Consider the following 19,539-nt stretch of genomic DNA (forward strand, 5'->3'; position numbering starts at 1 on the left):
TCCTGAGGTACATAATGTCACGGTCGGTTGCGGTGGAGCATGGAGCGGGACGACCAAGTGCAGCTTGGACCAGGGTTTATTGGTGGAACTCAAACTACAGACTGATATGACATAACAAACAATAACTTGACTGACTGACCGGGACGTGAAACAAGAAAACAGCAGGACATGACGGCACCAAGACAGGACGACACACCGAACGACAGGAACCAAAACCAATGACCAAAACCAATACCAATACCAAAACCAATGATCCGACAGGGAGTGAGGGGCAGACAGGACTTTTATACACGACAGGTAACGAGAGGCAGGTGGGAACAATCACACTGATCATGGGCACACAGGAGGGGAGGGGCGAGCACACAGACAGAACCCAAGACAGACACATAGTGGAGCAGTTGGGGGCGACGTGACACATAATGGCAGGGAAGCTCACCACTGAGACCCTTCAAACCCCAAGCGACTATTTTATCAAGCCCAGGACTCCAAACAGATGAAGTACCTGAGTGATCCACACGGTGGTGAAGATGACTTACAAAGCACTTACATTTCTGAAATGCATAGGTCAAATTTACAGCCTTTTAGCCTGTGGAGTCTGGAAGGGGTTGACCCAATCTCTAAGACTTGGATAGTGGCGTGATAAAGTTAGACGTGGGGTGAACTCAATGTTTGTGCTGTAAAACACAAACAATGACGATGCTCAGTAATCATTACTTTGTTTTGAAACTACTTGCATGATGTTTTTGATCCACTACTCCGCTGTCCAAGCTATAATATCACCAAGTGGTCTGGGAGGGTTTAGATGTGGCACTGTTAATCCCTATTAAGATATTCACATGTGGATTTTGTTGAAAGTCATTTATGATTTGAATATGCCTTTATTCTGCAACTACTATAACGTATAATATAAATTTACTAAAATGTTCATCATAATAAGCATTACAATACAAGTCAAAATAAATGTTTTGTGCCTGTCGAAAAATGTTAAGTCACAAGCAGGAAATCTATCAAATCTGAATTTAATAAATTGATATAATTATAATGATTATTGTCATAGTTTGAGTCAAGACTAATTGAAGCGCGTACGTTGCTGTTTTTGCATAAAATGCATTTTGTCACATCTCTCACTCTCGTGCAGATATCGTGCTGCTAAGAATGTAAACAATCAGATAATTATCTGAGATGAGAGACAGAAAAGACAATACAATATGAACCTGCCCTTTTCTCCAAATTCACAAAAGCGCCTCGCATCTTCCTTTAATTTCAAAGTTTAAAATGTCCAACTTGAAATCATATGGAAACATCTAAGACCGTAATTGTTGAGGGGTGTGCTCACTTATGATCTCCCTTTCACCCTAAGTCAGGCTCCAGCCCTCTGCAACTCTCCACAGGGTGAATAGTACCAAAAAATGGATGGATGGATGACGTCCGTCCGTTGACAAATGATTGATTAAAAAGATAACAGGTGAGTGTGGCTGCCAAACGCCTTTTAGCAACATTAAAGTGGGAATACGCATTCCAAATACTGCAGTTTTATTTATTTTATTTTTTTTTTATATAAAAAAAAAACAATAACAGCACATCACCTAAACAACACCAAACCCAAGGTGAAGGTCAGAATTATAGTTTGGGCTTTTTGTCAAGGTGATCAATAATACAGTCTCAAGTTGTCCGATTCATCCGAAGGTCAAAATCTCATGAAGCCGATTTTAGAAATAGGTCCAACGTGATTTAGCTTGGTGTCACTCACGGTGCTTGAGAAAAAAAACAACAACGCAGGCTTGTTAACTTTGTATCCACTATATCGTTATTACTCATGATAGCACGGAACATTTCAGAACAAGGTCAGTCCCTGTAACAGAATGTTGAATCTCCTGATATGAGAATCAGATGAGATTTTACAAACAAATTTGCAAGCGAGTGGAGGGAGGCCATCTCTCTGTGCTGTGCTCCTTCCTCCTATCCTCCAGTCAGACTATAATACTGAAGGTGCGCTGAAGTGCCTCTGCACAAGCAGGATGAATTCCTCACGATATCCTTTAGGGAGACTACTGCCGTTGAAGGTAAGACTTTTTGTTGTTTGTGAAAGTAAACTAAGTAAACGGTGAACGCTGTGCATTAGCGAAACCTATTTGTTAGTGCAGTTTCAACTTCTTAAGTCTTAAAATGAAATTTTGAATTTGTTTCATTTCCCGCTATTAGTTTGTAAATTGGAAACCCAAAAGTATGTAGTGAAATGGCATAAATGGAATCAATATATGAAATATTTTTCAATGTGTTTTGATCTGTGATGCTTTAACATCAAAACCATCCATCCTAAATCAGTAGTACCAAACAAATAGTACCAAGACCATGACAGGTTCATTGGAATAGTGACTTTGAGAGAAACCCCGTTTCATTCCATCACATGTTCCCGTTGTCCTCAGGTGTCGTGCATGTTGTGCTTGACCATGTGCCTGTTCTGCGGGCCTCTCTGCTCAGAGGCAGCCAAGCGTCGCTGCGGCTCGGAACTCCTCAGTGACCTCTTGTTCGTGTGCGGTGACCGTGGCCTCTACTTAGGTACGTGCGTCCTCATGGTTTCCGCTGCCCGGCCAATTAGTTTATTATTTATTTACGTACGCTTAAAACAAAACTTCAACCTTATTGTTTTGAATAATCTGGAGAACATTTATTCATACCTTTCTCCTCTGCTAACTGAGGCCTCCGTGTCCATTTGGTATCAATGTGAGGGCAGTGCTTGAAAATGGGAGCGTACCCACCGGTACACAGTGCCACATTGTGTGATAGCATTATTGGTGCAGCACTTGCTATCTGAGGGGAGCTTTGTTTTCTTAGAAGGGGGTGGGGGTGCCTGGATGGTAATAACCTGACTGAGTCTATTTTAATTCAGGACTGTGTTTTGTCTGACCATGCGCTTGGTTGCTTATTAAATATTTAATTTGAGAATCTGACCCTCATGTTTGTTTCATGACAGGTAAAGGTACATGGTCTGGATATGGTTCTCGGCCCAGGGGGAAGGGGATTGTGGACAAATGCTGCCGGTCAAATGGCTGTGAACTGCATCATCTGGAGATGTACTGCGCTAAGGCAGCGAAGCAACAGCAAACTACGGCGTGGCCAAGCACAAGCACGAGCGTGGACACCCTCAGCACAAAAGCAACAGACGTGGTAAGAACTGCATTCAACTGCTCCACATAACTCACAGTTCAAAGTTCAGGGGTAGACTCTTAAAAATATCGGTCTTTATTTCTTCATCGATTCATCCAATTATTACAAAACATTATAATTTCCATCCTTTATTCAAATGCAGTATTTGAAATTGATAGTGCAGATAATGCTCAAACAAAATTTAATAATGATTCAGTTTGGCTTTTGGTCTATGACATCAGAAATTTTGCAAAGAAAATAACGGTGCCGATCGTTTACACTCCCTTCACACTTGCTACTAAAGAGGTGAGCCTAATGACGTGTTGAAATGACCACTGTGATGGAAAGTAATCATTTATTAGATTAAAGAATGTAAATAAATCTGTGCAGTAAATAATGCTGGTACTGAACTATAACCAGTCAAATCGGTTCAGGTCAAACAAAGGACCAAGGTCACCTGATGCAGAGAAGCTCCTGCCTACCGAGTCCTTGAAACGCTTCATTGTGCTTATCGTTGTCTTGCAGGCTTATCAGTTCCAAGCGGTATTTCAGAAAAGGCTTTTGCAGCACCTGGGGCCCCCCGACAGTCCAAAAAGAGAGACTTTTAGTAGCAAAATAAAGCCGTCGTCACGCAGGAAGATAAACCCACAGCACACGACAAGGGAGGCCCCCACTCCAAGGACATCATTTTAACCCAAGATGACCATTTGAGTGAGTGAGACTGTCTCATGGACGCTCCTTGTATGACTGGTTTGACTTTCACCAGCAAGTGCTGCTTTATGTCATATGTAACTGTTTTGTCCTTTTGGAAAATGCAACAACTTGTTTCATGGTTTGCATATTTCACTTGCGTGAGTGACAATTACAGAGTTGCAGAGTTCAACCTCTTTCATGGGCACAACATTACGATCAAAGATATTGCGATAATCAGGGTTGGAAACTTTACATGGCAAAAATTGATAAATTAATAAATTAAATGGATTAATCAGAATGCTGGTTTTGGACTAGTGGAGTCACATACAACATATTATTGTATGGAACTTTTTTGGGTGGCTTCCAGTCAGCCGTAGAATACATTTTAAAATTGCTGATCCTGGTCCATAAATTACTGAATGGCTTGCATTCCAGATACAGGAAAAAAAATGCTAATTGAACCTAAACCTGGGCTGTGAGGTAAATTAATGTAGCCCACGTTTCAAAGCAAACATGGTGAAGCGGCATTTAGCTGTTATGCTGCACGCAAATGGAATAAGATGCCAACAGTGGTGAAGTTAACACCAAGTTAAATGCTTTTACGTCCAGTTTAAAAATTATATTTTTATTCCCCAATACCTTGAATTATGGTCTTTTAAATCAATTGCACTCTGTAATTTTAGAAAGCTACTTTTTTTTTTTATGTATTTAAATCTTTCCCACATTTGAGTGGCTCTAAACGGCCTTTGGTCCACATTCTGTATTGCGGGTTGAGTTTGCACAAGTTTTCCAAATGCTATTGTTTTGTTTTGAATAATTCTCCAGCTGCTGGTCTATTGCTAGTCAAATCTTTTGCTGTGTATATATTCCACATTTCTAACTGTCTTTCACAGATGTTCCATCTGTTTATTATTATGACTTGCACTTTGTTAAAATATTGTTATTTGTAAAATATCTCAAATACCTTTAGCCTATTTTATTGTGTATGGAGTTATACTTCCATTTCTTTATTATTATGACTTGCACTTTGTTAAAATATTATTATTTGTAAAATATCACAAATATTTTTAGCCTATTTTATTGTGTATGGAGTTATACTTAGAGCTTATCATACATTGCATATCTGTGTTGTATATATTAAAATAACTATTTATTTCCCTTAGACACCATATAGTTGGACTGTTTAGATTAAAAGATTATGTTACCGGAGATGGATTGATCCAATTGCTAAACAATGAATGACTGGATGAGAACAACATGATTGAGTGATTTGCTTTTGAGTGACTTACAGCATGACAGGTTACGTTTTTGACGGATAATTCATAATAATACGTTGTTTACCGCAACATGACCTTATATTTAGATGTCGAGTCTCGGTGACACAGAACACAGCTGATCATTTAATAACAAGACTGAAGTTATCTAGTCCCCACAGTTCAGAAGGCCATCTCAGAAAAGAACCAAATAGGGCTTGCATTGTTTAGAAAGCAGCGATATTAGCAAAATTGTATAATTGCATATCTGTATCTAATTTATACATCATACATATATAAAGTGTAGAGCCCTCTTTAGCGGTGTCCTACAAACTGCTTGCATGTGCAAATATTTTCACTTCCTGTGACATACATCCCAATAATAACAGAAATCCATAAATCCTAAAAAGACTGTGGCCTGATTTAAATTTAGGATTCAGGCAAAATGTAGTTTCTGCCCTCACGAGTCCACAACGAAGTAGCAGACGTTCACTGTTGCTTTGATAAGACCAGAAGGGAGATTAATCTCTTGTGGGTTGCTTGCATCACAGTTAGGTGATTGTATTCACCTCTTTGCAGTTATATGACTCCTCCATTTCAATCTCATTCTTGACCAATTCAATTGTTCCCATATTAATTTTAAATACATGCAATTAACATCTATGGTACTAATTGTACTCATTCCTCCATTGGTGTCTTATATCTTATTTTATAACGTCAACCTGATCCTTTGTCATTTTATTTTAGTATGTTAGCAATATGTTAGGCTTATCATAATAGCAGCGATGCTGGTTTGAATGTACTTTAATATAATTAATAATAATAATAATAAAAAAATTAAGATAAAGGACCGTTTGCGTCTCCCTAGCTAAATGCTATATATTTACCGTATTTTCCGCACTATAAGGCGCACCTAAAAACCTCCAATTTTCTCAAAAGCCGACAGTGCTAAGGTGTGCCTTATATATGGACCAATATTGAGCCACTACAGCAGGCGTGTCCAAATGTATACTATATCTTATATATGGACAAAGTTTTAAAATGGGCCATTCATTGAAGGTGCGCCCTATAATCCGGTGTGCCTTATAGTGCGGAAAACACGGTAGTGTTGGAGAGCAGAAAAGTTGTTGGAAATGAACACATGTAAACAGCACAAACTAGCACAGAAGTGCAAACGTGTGAATTCCACTTAACACCTGCATATGTATACTAATGCATGAAATAACTTCACTCTCACAATCCACCAAACAACTGGGGAGTGATGTGATAAGCTATAATGATGATAAAATCAACTGTAACCGCGATGAGCTGTTTCGTGGGTGTCAGCAGAGCTTCAAGGACAGATTCTGGTGTGCGTTAACGTTCACAAAGCCAGCAATACTTTCACATCTTGTCCCATACAGCGAGATGAGCGTGTACTCGTCCAGTTCTGTCGTGTCTGTGGTGCAGCGAAGAAATGTCTTATCTGCTGGATACACAAATGATTCAGTCAGTGGGAAAAACCAAGCTCCAACCACCTGCTCACGTTTGTCACAACAGATGAGTTAAAGCCACCAAACATGCAAGGACAGCAACGAATTTGTTGGTCAGGAATTGAAATCGCAATAATGTTAGCTACATTCGTAAGAAAAATGACAGTTTGCTTACAAATCAAATAGGGATGTGATGAAATTGTGTTGGTGAAATGGCACCAAAAAGGGATCCATCTGAATCGATAATGGCACTGTGTTCATTTTATTTCACTGACTGTTTACTTTTGCTAAAACAAACTTGTCAACCATTTCAGACTGAAATTTGCATTTTTTTTTTTTTTTTTGTAATTTCATCATGCTAAATGCTAAACTGGTTCCAATATACGTATAGCATGGGAGCATGAGGCGCAACGTTCTAACACCCTAATAATAATAATAATAGCTCAGTTTTATCAAAATACAATTTTGTTGAACCAACTGTTGTTAACCAAATGTATGTTGTTTTTTCTGAGTATCCCCAGAGAAAACTCACATATGGACAGGGAGAAGATGCCAACTCCACACAGTAAAAGCCAGAGCATGAATTTGAGCAAACGACTTCAGAACTTTTTTTTTTTTTTTACGTGTATGTGACGTTATTTCATTATTTGTCTAATCACAACTACATTGTGTACGTCACAGATAGATTGAACATGCGGGCAAGGACTTTGTGATTAGATGCAAGTTACTGTTTCTCAGATGTCCAGATTATGTGGCTCCCTCTTCGATGACTTCACTCAATAGGTCCGTCCACGTTGCTGTATGATTGAAGAGACTGAGAGTCAGACAACGGAGCCTTCATTGCAACTGTGCTTGATGATGATGAGGTCAGATGTCAAACTCACCTAAGCATGCTTATGTGGGCCTCGCTTTGTGTCGAAAAAAGGCCTGTCCACAACGTAGGATGGGTGGATGCGTGGATTGAAAGAAAAAACTTTTGTTTGAAAGGTTTCAGACGACTTGAAGTTGAAAAGTGATAAAGGCCCAATGTTTTTAAAGACAGCTCTTTGCTGCCCTGTGGTGGATGAAACTGAAATGCAACAACACTCCACTTTATTTGCATTGAGTATATATATCAACATACCAAGACATACATTTTATTATTTTATTCTAAAAAATATAAATTACAGATTAGGTGATTGTGTTTTATCCCCGTCTTTTTTCAATTGAAAATGTTTTCTATCATCTGGTTGTTGCCATCTATTGGCATACAGAGCTCCAGATGTTTTATTTTTCTTGGGCCATAGTTGCCTTTAGCTTAAAATTTTACAAGCATAAGCAGAAAGTTTAGGGTTGCGGAGTGGGAAGTGACAGGAAGAGTAAATATTCACATTCCTCTTTTTAATAGTGTCTCTGTCTTGCAATACTTGTACAGTAGGGACTTCCCTCCAACTTAATCCACTATGCACAAACCTTCCCAGCCTTGCTATTTGTCTGATCACGTGCAGTGCAGAACACGGAGTTCTACTTCAGCTCATGTGGGGGGGGGGTCATGTGTCACGTGACTCACATTCAAATGTGACCCTCACAAATCATCCCAATTCCATTTGTGCTTGATCATCTCTCTGACGTATTTATGTCGTATGAGAGCAGCTTTTTCTCTTGTATCTCTACAGGTGTGCCCAAGCATGTTCTATAAAGACCTTGAATGTACCGTACTTGAATGTGGCCACTTCATTATGCCATCTCAGTCAGTTAAACCAGTTGGGCAACAATATTTGTTCTCCCCGGACTGGCCCTGCCTTAACAGACTCGCCGCTTTGTTTTTCAAGTGTCAGAGTCCAACTATAATAATAATAATTTTTAAAAAATCTCAAATAGGGTGACCTCTGAAGAAATATTATCAGGCTAGTTTCAGAAAACAGCCGCACCGTGATATCGTTGCATTTTCGCCTTAGTGAAAGAGGAAATCCCAGCATGACAATAGTTGGACAAGTGCACTTCCTTATTATGCGTGTGCTTAATAGCAGACACAGCATTGCTCGCATTATGAAAAGAACAATGAAAGAGCACGTTCAAGTGAATGACACTTGATGAGTACGCTTTTTGAGCAGCTCAAACATGGACACTTCACGCACACAGCAGGTAAGGTTTATCTCTTGATATATTTTGCTATTTGGATTGTAGTTTAGTTTTGTCGCACTTGTTTGAAACTCAGTCTCTTATGGGGCAACATTTACCATTAAAGTAATTTGATGTTAATATTTGAACCTTCGAAATTTCCTGGATGGAGGAACACAAGAGGGTCAGATGTTGCGAAAGAAAAAAAGAAGTTACTTTACAGTTCATTTGTATTGTCTTTTCAAATAATCATTGTTTCGGTGGATGTGTGGTGTGTAAAAAAAACATAACTATCTGATGGAATATTATGTTCTCCTTGGGGGACAGTTCATTTAAAGGGAATCAAATTAATTTATAGTGTTGAGTTTGTACAGTATGCTCTCCGCTTTCAAAAACTTGCATGTTGGGTTCATTGAAGACTAAATTGTGACTGCGTATGGTTGTTTGGGGAAACTCCCACCCAAAGTTCAACCCCAGCGAAGCTACGATCCTGAATACAACAAGCTCTTTTTGGCACGGTGCTATATCCACAATTAACACCCGTGACATTTGCATGTTCTCCGTGTTGGTTATCAGCAGAAGCTCCAGTTGCCCCCACAACCAACAAAACATTAGGTCCCTTTTGTTACTGCTTACTATTCCTCAGTGGTGGCACTAATTCAGAGAACATGACAAAATGAAGTAATGACAATTAAGTTTGATTTTGTTTCTTGGTCGTGCAGGGCACAGGGCTGACGCTGCCTCGCAACTGGAGGAGGAGAAGCTTCAGCTTGTCATCTTTAAGCATGAAAAGTGAGTTTGTGAAAAACCACTGACAGTTAAAGTCATTGAACACCAAGCTGAAGGACATCTACAAAATCTGCTTTCGTCTGATGCTAACTCTTTCTGCAGAAAGGAACACCAATATCGAAGAAGGTGCAGCTTCACGAGAAAGGGGTGCATGGTACTTTTCATCAAATAGAGAGTTCTCACGAAGAGGTAATGGTCATTATTATCTTCTTTCTATAACACAAAATTATAAAACAGCCAGCAGGTTGAAGTATTGAATGCAGCTCTCAAAATTAAATAGCCTATATTAAATTTGACCACAAAACATGTTTTTCACAGAGATACATTACATCTGCACAGCATTCAGGTCCAAATGAATAAACCAAAATCATCTAGTTTTAGACAAAAATTCAAATAATGGTTGTGAAAAGGCCCAACTATCCAAAAACAACTGTTCAACATTTTATAAACAAGCAGCAAAGATAAATAATCATAATTATGAAATGGACCAGCCATTCAGAAATCTTCCGAAAATCCCAATGAGCATCTTATAATGTGCTTTCCACTTATAAGACCCCAAGACTGAAACTAATCAAGATCTCAACCATGACTGTAACTTTTTCGTTTATGATGTTTTTTGACTTTGTTCACTCATCTACAAAGTTTAGAAAAACAATTTCTCAAATAAAGGAACAGAGTGTAGACATTAGTGAGTTAACTCCAGTCAATCCTTCACCACTCCGGTACTGATGAAGCATGTTTCACTTCAGTGTTTAGCTGTCAGAACTCCCCTCAAAATAAGCAACTTGAGCGATGCATACATTTTCAAACAGTACAGATGTAGTGAAGGTAGCAGACAATGAGAAATCCCACAGCAGCAGATCGAACGTGAAGGCAGCACTGCTTCGGTAGTGTGCAAACACGAGGTGCGGACTGCGAGACGCGCACACAAGCGCATAAAGATGATGGTGGTGGATTTGACGTGAACCGGAATGAAGAACATGCGCTGCCTCTGTTGGTTTAGTCTATTTCCTGCCAAATACAACTCAGAAGTTTGCATAAAGGAGTAAGGCAACGATGAGTGAAACGGTAAAGAGAAGACGTGCAGGACGCCGCCTGAGTGACTTCAAAAACAGATGGAGTAAGTGATACTGTCGATATAATGTACCTGCTTTTATTTGGCACTGTTAAAATTTCAAGAAATGGAGCTGATCGCATCGACAAAAAGCTGAACGGAATATTTGTTGCCGTCAGGTGTCTTAGCTAGACGGGTTTTGACAGATACTGAGCAGCGTACCGCTTTATACCACAAAGTATGAGTATTATCAAGCCAAAAACCGTAAATCAACAAAGTGCAAGACATTTTGGTCTTCGCTTTACGACCTAGTTCCGTTCCAAATGGCGGCGCAACCCGAATCTGTCAATCGGGCCCCCAGAGTAAATCACCAGTCGATGACGTCAGAATTAAGATAAATATCTGCAGCAATAACACTTATTCGTGAAAAAGTAGACAATACATACATATGAATATCCAATTAATGTTGTTGCATCCACAAATGTATCAGGTTGTGGCGGAAAAAAAGATGTGTTTGGAAAGACGCAAGGTAACTGTTAAATATCACGATATCACGATATCAGCCCTCATGTTGCGCATCAGGATATATACATATATATTTTAGACTTTGCAGTGTTTGTAAATAATCAGAGCTCTTAATCTTACCAAAGGTGCGTAGTGGGATATATAGATCAAGTCAATGAAGGTGACTTAGCACCTTCAACAACAAGTTTTATGATGTCATTTTACTAGAAAATCCCTAATGCAAAAATCCGCAGTAAAGGTGTGACATCAGAGCAATCTGATTGGACACAGTAACTGCTAAAATCTTTTGCAATGAAAACATTGCCTTGTCACTTTGTTTATGACGCATCGTTTTTTATTTCAGGATCAAAAAGTGAGTTTGGAAATCAGATACTCAGTTGTAGTCTTAGTTGAAATTGTTGAACTGTGGAAAGCAACACGTGTTGGTTGACAGATATTTTAATGTAATCATGCAGCACTTCATATGGAAATTTAAGCTCCTTTTTAGGATTTTACTGCATTTCCACATCACAATTTTTTTTGATTTTTCACTAACATTGCTGCCTTGAACTGAGTTAGGCTTAAACTTTTGTTATTTGCTTAGTTCTTGAATGTTGCTTTTTATTCATTCGGTGAAATCCTTCCTGTCTGACTCCATCTAAACTGTGAAATGAATGTGCTTGTTGACATAGAATAAGAACTGCGATGAAGCACAATTACAAAAAGCTGCAATTGTTGTTTTGATATTGGCATTGATTCTGAAGTTAACCAATAATGAATTAATGCCTTAGAAGTGGACTTTGGCCTCTTCACGACAGATTTTCCATTCCCTTTAGCTTTGAATCGACAGCATGCTGTTGTGACTTGTTCAGGAACCTCTAGGCTGTTTAACAAGACTTTTTTTTTTTTTTTTTTGCTAATAAATATAACCCAATTATTTCAGACGAGAAATACTTGCAGCATTGGGAATTTGTGTGGGAATATCCTTCGGACAATGATGCCGGTTTTTCATGCAATGAGTCATGTTTTGCCTTCACCACCCTCTTTATGTAAACAGGTTCACTTAAAGCATCCAAAAGACAACATTTAATCAGCTTACTGTCAACAATAAGCAGTTGTGTATGACTGGAACTTGCTGGGATATCTTTCTAATGTTCAACTTGTTTTTGTAGTTCAGGCTCAGGTTGCCGCATATGACTTTACTTTTCCAGTGCTTCATGGAGGATTTTAAGTATTCGACCCTTGAGGGGTGGGGGGGCGACCTAACTGGTTTTTCCTGTAGTGTAGTTAGTCTAACTCTCCTTCAGACACGCTATTGGCTGTCAAGTTCAATCGCAGCAAAATGTTCTTTTTTATTTATCAACCTCAATGCTATTTTTCTGGCCACTTTTGGGTTAAAATAACATTGGCCATTTTTTGCCATTTAAAGTATGACTTTGCAAGAGCTCTTTTGGAGCTTGTTTTGTAATCCTACGAGATGTGCAAGTATGAAAATTCTTTCCCTGAAGTATGAAGTAAACAAATGTTTCAGCAGCCTGCCAGCGCCTTAGCACGCTCGAAGAATTATTAGGACCGACTAGTGAAGTACTACGTTGCCATAACTAAAAAAAACATACAGTAATAAAATCCCATCAGTTAAGCGAATGTGCAAGGCTAGAATGCAAATCATGTGAACATGAGCAATTAACAATGCTGGAAATTGCTATTTTAATTTACTGCACTCTTAATATAGGTGTTTTAAGTGCCTTTAGCCAGAAAAGAAAATATAATGAAAGGCCCAAAACAGCTCGAGAGAGGCTTCTTTCATCGAGTCACCACAAATCTCTCGAGTAAGCCAGGCAGTAAAGGTATTATTCTGCTCAGGAGTAATGTATTCATTGTCACTTTACGACTGATGACTTTGTCAGTAGCAAAATTAATCACCTCCTGCTGCTGACCTCAATGAATCTTGTCAAAGTGCTCTCAAACAAAACAAAGCTTGGAGAAAGTTCCCGTGCTTTTATGCCATTAACCTCTCAGAATGAACTGTAACGGTTTATCTGTGTTCTACTACTTTTTGGCTCAGCGTTATGGAGACTGTCGGCTGAACCACAGTTCTGTTGAGTCTCGTTAATCTGTTGAGAGTCTAAGAATGTCCTCGAATATGTTTCGTCCTCATGATTTCATTTGATGCATTGCTGTGGCTTGACAATTAAGGGTCTGTTGGAAGAGCTCATTTTAAAATCTATAAACTCACCTTTGTGTGTTTTCTAGGTGCACAGCCCCAAAGCAGCTTGATCTCAGATGTTGCTGTCAATCATTCATCCAAACACGAATCATTGAAACATCTTGAATGTGAGCCAAAAGTGTAAACAACTATTCCTGCCATTCCTGTTTTAATATTTAATGTGCTTAATCTCAAACGTAGAAATAAGATTCATGTGGTTTTGCTTGTTTGTTTAATTGAAGTTTTAATTTTAGAATTCATTAATATTATTATTATTATCATAGGCAGTGTGGTTTTGAGTCTTCTGCTTGATGTATGAATGGCCACTGAAAACCAAATAGCACTTGAGAATATACTCATACCGATGTGTAAATATTTCACTACCGGATTGAACATCGATGACTTTCCTAACAGGCACCCTCCCAAGCGACGATGGGAGTGGACGACCAAAAGCACTCAAGAGGCTAAGTGCCATGTGGTCTTCTTTCCGCAAAGGCAAAAGAGATCGTAAGTTTGACATTATATTTGATTAAATTATATTTTCAATAGATCTGATTATGCCTGTATGGTAATGGCTCAGCCCAATTGAAGAACGGTGCCATTTTTTGACATGTTTTTGAAGGAGTGAAAGATCAAGATCCCCCAGAGCCACCAGGCCTAATAGGAGAAGACAAAGCAACCAGGCAACGACGTTTCGTCAGTGGGCAGTACTTTTTCGAGTACCTGGTGGTAGTCAGCCTCAAGAAGAGCAAGGATGGCAACTGCTATGAACCTCAGATCTCCTACCAGTTCCCTAAGGTTGGTTTGTACAGGATTGGATTAGGACTTTTATTTTGAACATGACAACATTGGTGAGGGGGTAAACAATGGGACACATATATTGTTTTCCATGTTTCATATTCAAAATGTAATGGGAAGAAGTGTTGACTAGTGATGTGAATTTATAGGACTTTATCAAAACAACAGCATGAGCAAATCAATACTAAAGTTTCCTTATGGTATATAGAATGCGTATCGGAAAGAAACAAAACAGACGGCTGGATATGGTGGGGCTCTGTCTCTCTCCTCCTAATCCAGAGTCCCCATTGGAAGACGGCCACACTCAATGCAATTGTGCGTGTGCTTTTGTGCATGTGCGTTCGTGCAGCGGGATGGAATGGCCAAATTTCAAAAGGAGGAAGAAGAGCGAACACTCAAGGCCATCACGCTCTTCTGCTTCCCAGAGGGTATCAAATGGGCCCCTTTGACCGAATATCACAGGTACAAACAGTTCTGACAATCATTTGCTAACATTTAACTCTTTCAGTCATCGTCATGTTTATTTGCAGTGAGACCTTCTCCTTCGTCTTAACGGAAATTGACGGCAGCCGAAGAAACGGATACTGCAGGCGTCTATTGGTTAGCTTGTCGACCGTGTGAACAGGAAATAGTGGTAATGTCTCCTAAGCACTAAACTGTCCAACCTGCAGCCTGGTGGGAAGGGGGCTCGCCCGCCTGAGGCGTACTGCATCATCAGCAGCTTAGCTTGCTTTGGCCTGTTTTCAAAGGTGATTGAAACTAATGCGTATTCCAAATATACCTCCGTGTTCCGTTGCAAGTATCACTTCTGCACGGAACTCATAATGAAATGACAAATCCAGTCCAGTATCTGTGTACCCAATATCTACTTTGCCTCCTGACTTCTCTTTTTCTTTATGACCAGATTTTTGATGAGGTGGAGAAGAGACGGCAGATCTCCATGGCTATGATTTACCCATTCATGCAGAAATTGCGGGAGGCTCCATTCCCAGCTCCAGGAAACACTGTGGAGATTAAAAGCTTCATTCCTGAGTCGGGCACTGAGGTCAGAGCAATGCCACGCCACCGCTTAGCAGTTATCAGTAGTCGCTGGACTTTGATTATTGTCTTACGATTAAAAATCAATTCAAATCAAACAGTGAATATAATGTTACACACAAACACACACACACACACACACACATATATATATATATATATATATATATATATATATATATATATATATTATTTATTTTTTTTGGGGGGGGAGGGGTTTTTTGTTTTGTTTTTAATATTTTTTTTTAATAATTGATCATTGAAACTGATTAAAAGTTTCCCCACCCTGAATGTGATTTACACCCTGTCCAACTCAATTAAAAAAAACAAATCAGTACAAGAGGGGAAGTAACATTAAACGACTGAAATAATGTGGTTGCACAAATGTTCACGTCCTCTATGACTTGTGATGTGGCAATGTCTCATTTTAAACTTGTGTCAAATGGGAGTCAGCACTGACCTGCCATTTTACTAAAATGCTCCATATGCTGGAGGCACTTTCAAATTCTGACAAGGATGTAGCGACTCCAATTTCAATATTTGAACATGATTGGTTCAATGAAGAGGCTGCACACTTGTGCCATCACGTTATTTTTTACTTTGCCCAATGCTTTCATGTATTATCAATCGAGTTGTGCATCTTAAATTTCACATTTATGGTGGCTCGAGAAACATGTCACCAAATACTTTGACACCAAAGGAGAGGCCAAGCTGTTGTAGTGACTTCAGCGTACTCTTCCTTGAAGGTGGGTGTGTTTGTTTTTGGACTTGTGTCTCAACCTGTCCTACATTGCTCAACTTACACCTCGGAACATGAAGCCAAGTACCATGTTTCAACAGCTCTCACTCGCTTCAGCTATTCAGTGATGCTTGCCAATGTCTGCGCTATAATTGCGCTATGTGTTGATCACATGATCAGAATAGAGAATTAACCCGCAACTGTCCTAAGAATAAACACAGTCATCGGAAACCTTCTTTCTATCATCACACGGCCGCTGTATGATAATAGAAAGTCATCGAAATGCCAACTGGGTGCTGACCCGTGTCAAACCGTGTTAGTGACAGTGTTAATCTTCTCAGATTATAAAACTGACGCGGCCGCTGGACTCCTGGCTGGAACACGTCAACTTTGAAGTGCTGTTCAGCTGCCTTACAGATGAGGAGGTGCTGCTGGTGTTTGCGGCCGCAGTCCTTGAGAGACGGATCGTTTTCATTGCGGAGGAGTTGGGGTAATGCGCACTCACCTTGTACTCAATTGTCAGTGTTCAAGTGATTTTGAATTAAACACCCATTTTTTTTGTTACTGATATTGGAGAATTGAGATTGTGTGGCATCAGAGGGTAACCTAAAATGTCCAGTATTGCACTTTTCTCAATCCACCATCCATTAATTTCCTTATTGTTATTACGTGTAAACAGAATGACAACCTGCTTCTTTTCTTTGTTGCTCAATCAAAACAGTATAATTTCCTACATTGTTTCTATATATTTAGTCTGTCATTGAATTGATTATAAAATAGAAACTATAACCCCTATAGAATAGCATTCAAATGTTTCTTCTTGAGTCTTTTGTATAAAATTCAAAAAAGCCAAAGCTACCCTAAATTGTAAGAAATGCTAATGAGCTAAATTGTATATTTTTGTAATGGTTACTCTACCAGTATGTAGATAGTGCTTTAATACAAATATGTTTTGTGCAAAAATATTATCTTTTCAAATTGCGTGTTTTATTTTTCTTCTTTTATGACAAATGATACAGATGTCAAATTACAGTTATTTACTAGCATTCCTGACCACAACTACTTAGCGCTGTTGAAAATAAAACTGGTTGGTCTCCCAAGGCAAATATGTGATGGTGAGCTAATAAATGTAGTTTGAAAAATATGATTTCAATGCTGATGCATTTTCATTCATAGAGCGACTCCCTCATTTTAGCTACGTTTTATTTTTGAACTGATTCATATCAGAATAGTTTGTTTGCCTTGTTTGTATCACAGACAAACCAGAAAAACTAGTTTTGCTAGTTGTTCATCTGAAAAAGGCTTGTGGGGAAACATGAGGAACATTCATGAAAGCCACTCACAAAATATTAATATTTATATATTTATATTTGAATTCAAATCATAAATAGATACAACATCATTTTTCCTAACAATGTGGGTTGGTAACATATCTTTCTCGTCGTTTTTCCCGTCAGCACGTTATCCCAGGTCATTCATGCAGTGGCAGCCCTCCTTTATCCTTTTACCTGGCAGCACACCTTTATCTCCATAGTTCCGGAGATCCTAATCGATGTTGTGATGGCACCCACGCCATACCTGCTGGGAGTACAGAAACGGCTCCTTGATCTTGTCACTGACCAAAGCGACGTAAGTTAGAGCAAGATATTTTCAATTTGCTTCTTCTGATCCAAAACAAATATTTATTGGCCTTTCTTCCCCACAGCTACTGATAGTGGATTTATCAGAGAACAGAAAAGAAACCTTCATTGTTTCTGTAAGATACAATTTTCTTTCTTTTTTTTGTCTCAATTTCATAAAACAAAATTAAAAAGCTCTATAATTCCCCTGTTGCAGATTGGTGACGAGCACTCTATTCTTCCCCCCAAGCTGCAAAGTGAAATCCGAGAGGCGCTCAGTCAGAGGAAAAAAGGCTCATGTAGGTCAACTGCACTATTAAATATAATTCATCATTCATTCATCATCACATTGCTGTCTTCTGTTTCAGCAACAGAAGATCTGAACCGTGTGGTGTCCGAGGCCTTCCTGCTGTTCTTTGTGAAAACAGTCGGTCATTATATGTCCTACGTGAAATGCAGTCACACGGGAGGGCAGAGTGTATTTGAGAAAAGGAGCTTTTACAAAGCCATTGACTCAAAGACCACACGGCACTTTGTCAAGAAGTTCATCCAGACTCAGATGTTTGATTTGTTCATCCAGGAGGTGGAGCAACAACAGACTGGACCACAGCAGGGTGAGGCTCTTCACACGGTTTGCTGCACTCTCCCATTTACCTTATCCAATAACTTGTAGCGTCCACAAAGGAGCTAAGAAACTTGGGATGATAACATTTCAATCCAGTCAATGTGCATTTCGTGATTGTGAAAAACTCTTCCTGTGTATTAAAGTTTGTGATTTTTTTTTTCCCACCTGTAGGAATATTTCACAAAAAGATTGTGGAATACCAGGAGAAGAGGAAAAAGGAAAAGAGCAAGAAACACTAGTTTGTCGCATTGCGTGTATATAATGGAGTACATAGATAATGGATGTTGCACTGTTTTTATTTGTCATTTTTTGTTACTTTTTTTTTTTTGCATACTGTATTGCTGCTACTTTGTCAAAACACTGGTTTACAGTCAATTGCTGGTGAGCAGGAAATCATTTCAATCAAATAAAGACCGTTTTTAAAAAGTTGGTCTATTGAAAATCAACCCTTTCATTTGCTTTTTGTTGTTTACTTTGTTGACAAGTATTTTTTCTTCAGAATCAAAATTTTTATGACATGACAAAGCACCAGATGTCCCCCAGCCTCAACCAGCAAGTTAGATGTTAGCCACATGTGACATGAGAGGTTCATCAAGCTAACCTGATCCAGATGATATCAAAATGAAGGCAAGCAGGTGCTCAGATTGAAAAGTTTAGAAACATCTTTACAGAAACACAAAAGCGCACATGCACGATTCAATAGAAGCATCAAGCATGAGAACCAAGAGAAATGCTGCTTTGAGGCACACAACCACACATGTGAGAAACAAATCCCACATGCACAGGATGTGGCTGACAATGATGCATTGTTGACAACAAGTGCAAATGATATTTGCTCCTTTTTCACTCCCATCACCTTTGCCTCTGTGTAGGCCGTGGGTCTGGGATGCTCAGATGCTGATTTTTCACATGATCTGCCTCACTACTCGTTCAATGTTTTGTTTCTTCATAGTGTACAAGATGGAATACTGTATGTCACATGTGTCAAAGGCCCCAAAGCCCGGGTGGCAAAATCTGGCTGGCCACAACCTTTAATGTGGCCCACAAAAGCAAATGTTCCATGATAACTTGCTAAAAAGTGTACCAAATGTTCATATTGTCATGTGTAATAAATAATAATGTTGAATTTGTACAAGAATTTTTGCATTATCCTTATTACAGTAACTTGAACAATTCACTTTTGATTTCAAAACTAGCTATCCATCAATTTGTTGGAGTTTGACACTCCTGCTGTATGTAGCGTTTTAGAAACAATAATTGGCCGATGGAAAAAAATAATTACTACTCAATTTTCATGGCATCCAGGTGTAAAATCCCGGAGCGTACTTAAATGACATCGATGATGTCTTTTCTGCTTAATCGTGTGACCTTTTTTCTCTTCCTAGTCTAGATGACTACAAATAATTGTCACAGAGTTGTCTGTGTGTTGCGAGACACAATTTCAAAGGATAAATAATATTAAATACTGCGTGACGGGGATAAAACAAAATGATTTGAAATGT

At 39.0% G+C, this 19,539-nt stretch overlaps 2 protein-coding genes and 1 long non-coding RNA gene across 5 annotated transcripts; 2 read left to right on the plus strand and 1 right to left on the minus strand.

The window, feature by feature from the left end:
- Positions 1–1,883: 1,883 nt before the first annotated feature.
- igf3 (insulin-like growth factor 3) lies at positions 1,884–5,004 on the plus strand. The gene is made up of 4 exons (XM_049752974.1): positions 1,884–2,063; positions 2,427–2,559; positions 2,975–3,168; positions 3,673–5,004. The coding sequence occupies exons 1-4, from the start codon at positions 2,019–2,021 to the stop codon at positions 3,838–3,840; spliced, it is 540 nt and encodes a 179-aa protein (XP_049608931.1). The 5' UTR covers positions 1,884–2,018; the 3' UTR covers positions 3,841–5,004.
- On the minus strand, positions 5,004–8,327 carry LOC125988138 (uncharacterized). Its single transcript, XR_007488230.2, has 3 exons — positions 7,450–8,327; positions 7,294–7,362; positions 5,004–6,561 (listed from the first exon to the last, which is right to left on the minus strand). It is a non-coding gene; the product is annotated as an uncharacterized lncRNA (long non-coding RNA).
- A 180-nt stretch (positions 8,328–8,507) lies between these two features.
- Positions 8,508–19,175, plus strand: dennd2da (DENN/MADD domain containing 2Da). Of its 3 annotated transcripts, XM_049752968.2 has the most exons (16): positions 8,508–8,689; positions 9,388–9,457; positions 9,557–9,643; positions 13,266–13,346; positions 13,633–13,725; positions 13,841–14,016; positions 14,366–14,478; positions 14,547–14,616; positions 14,688–14,765; positions 14,921–15,061; positions 16,135–16,283; positions 17,251–17,422; positions 17,499–17,549; positions 17,630–17,711; positions 17,781–18,026; positions 18,209–19,175. In XM_049752968.2, exons 1-16 carry the CDS (start codon positions 8,666–8,668, stop codon positions 18,274–18,276), a joined length of 1,701 nt encoding a protein of 566 aa, XP_049608925.1. In that variant the 5' UTR covers positions 8,508–8,665; the 3' UTR covers positions 18,277–19,175. The 3 variants fall into 3 exon arrangements, with proteins under 3 accessions (XP_049608925.1, XP_049608924.1, XP_049608927.1); XM_049752967.2 differs by having other exon boundaries at positions 17,630–18,026; XM_049752970.2 differs by lacking the exons at positions 8,508–8,689; positions 9,388–9,457; positions 9,557–9,643 and adding an exon at positions 10,175–10,574 and having other exon boundaries at positions 17,630–18,026.
- The last annotated feature ends 364 nt before the right edge of the window (positions 19,176–19,539 follow it).

The sequence above is a fragment of the Syngnathus scovelli genome, chromosome 2 (assembly GCF_024217435.2).
Source record: "Syngnathus scovelli strain Florida chromosome 2, RoL_Ssco_1.2, whole genome shotgun sequence".
In the NCBI taxonomy this organism is placed as follows: Eukaryota; Metazoa; Chordata; class Actinopteri; order Syngnathiformes; family Syngnathidae; genus Syngnathus; species Syngnathus scovelli.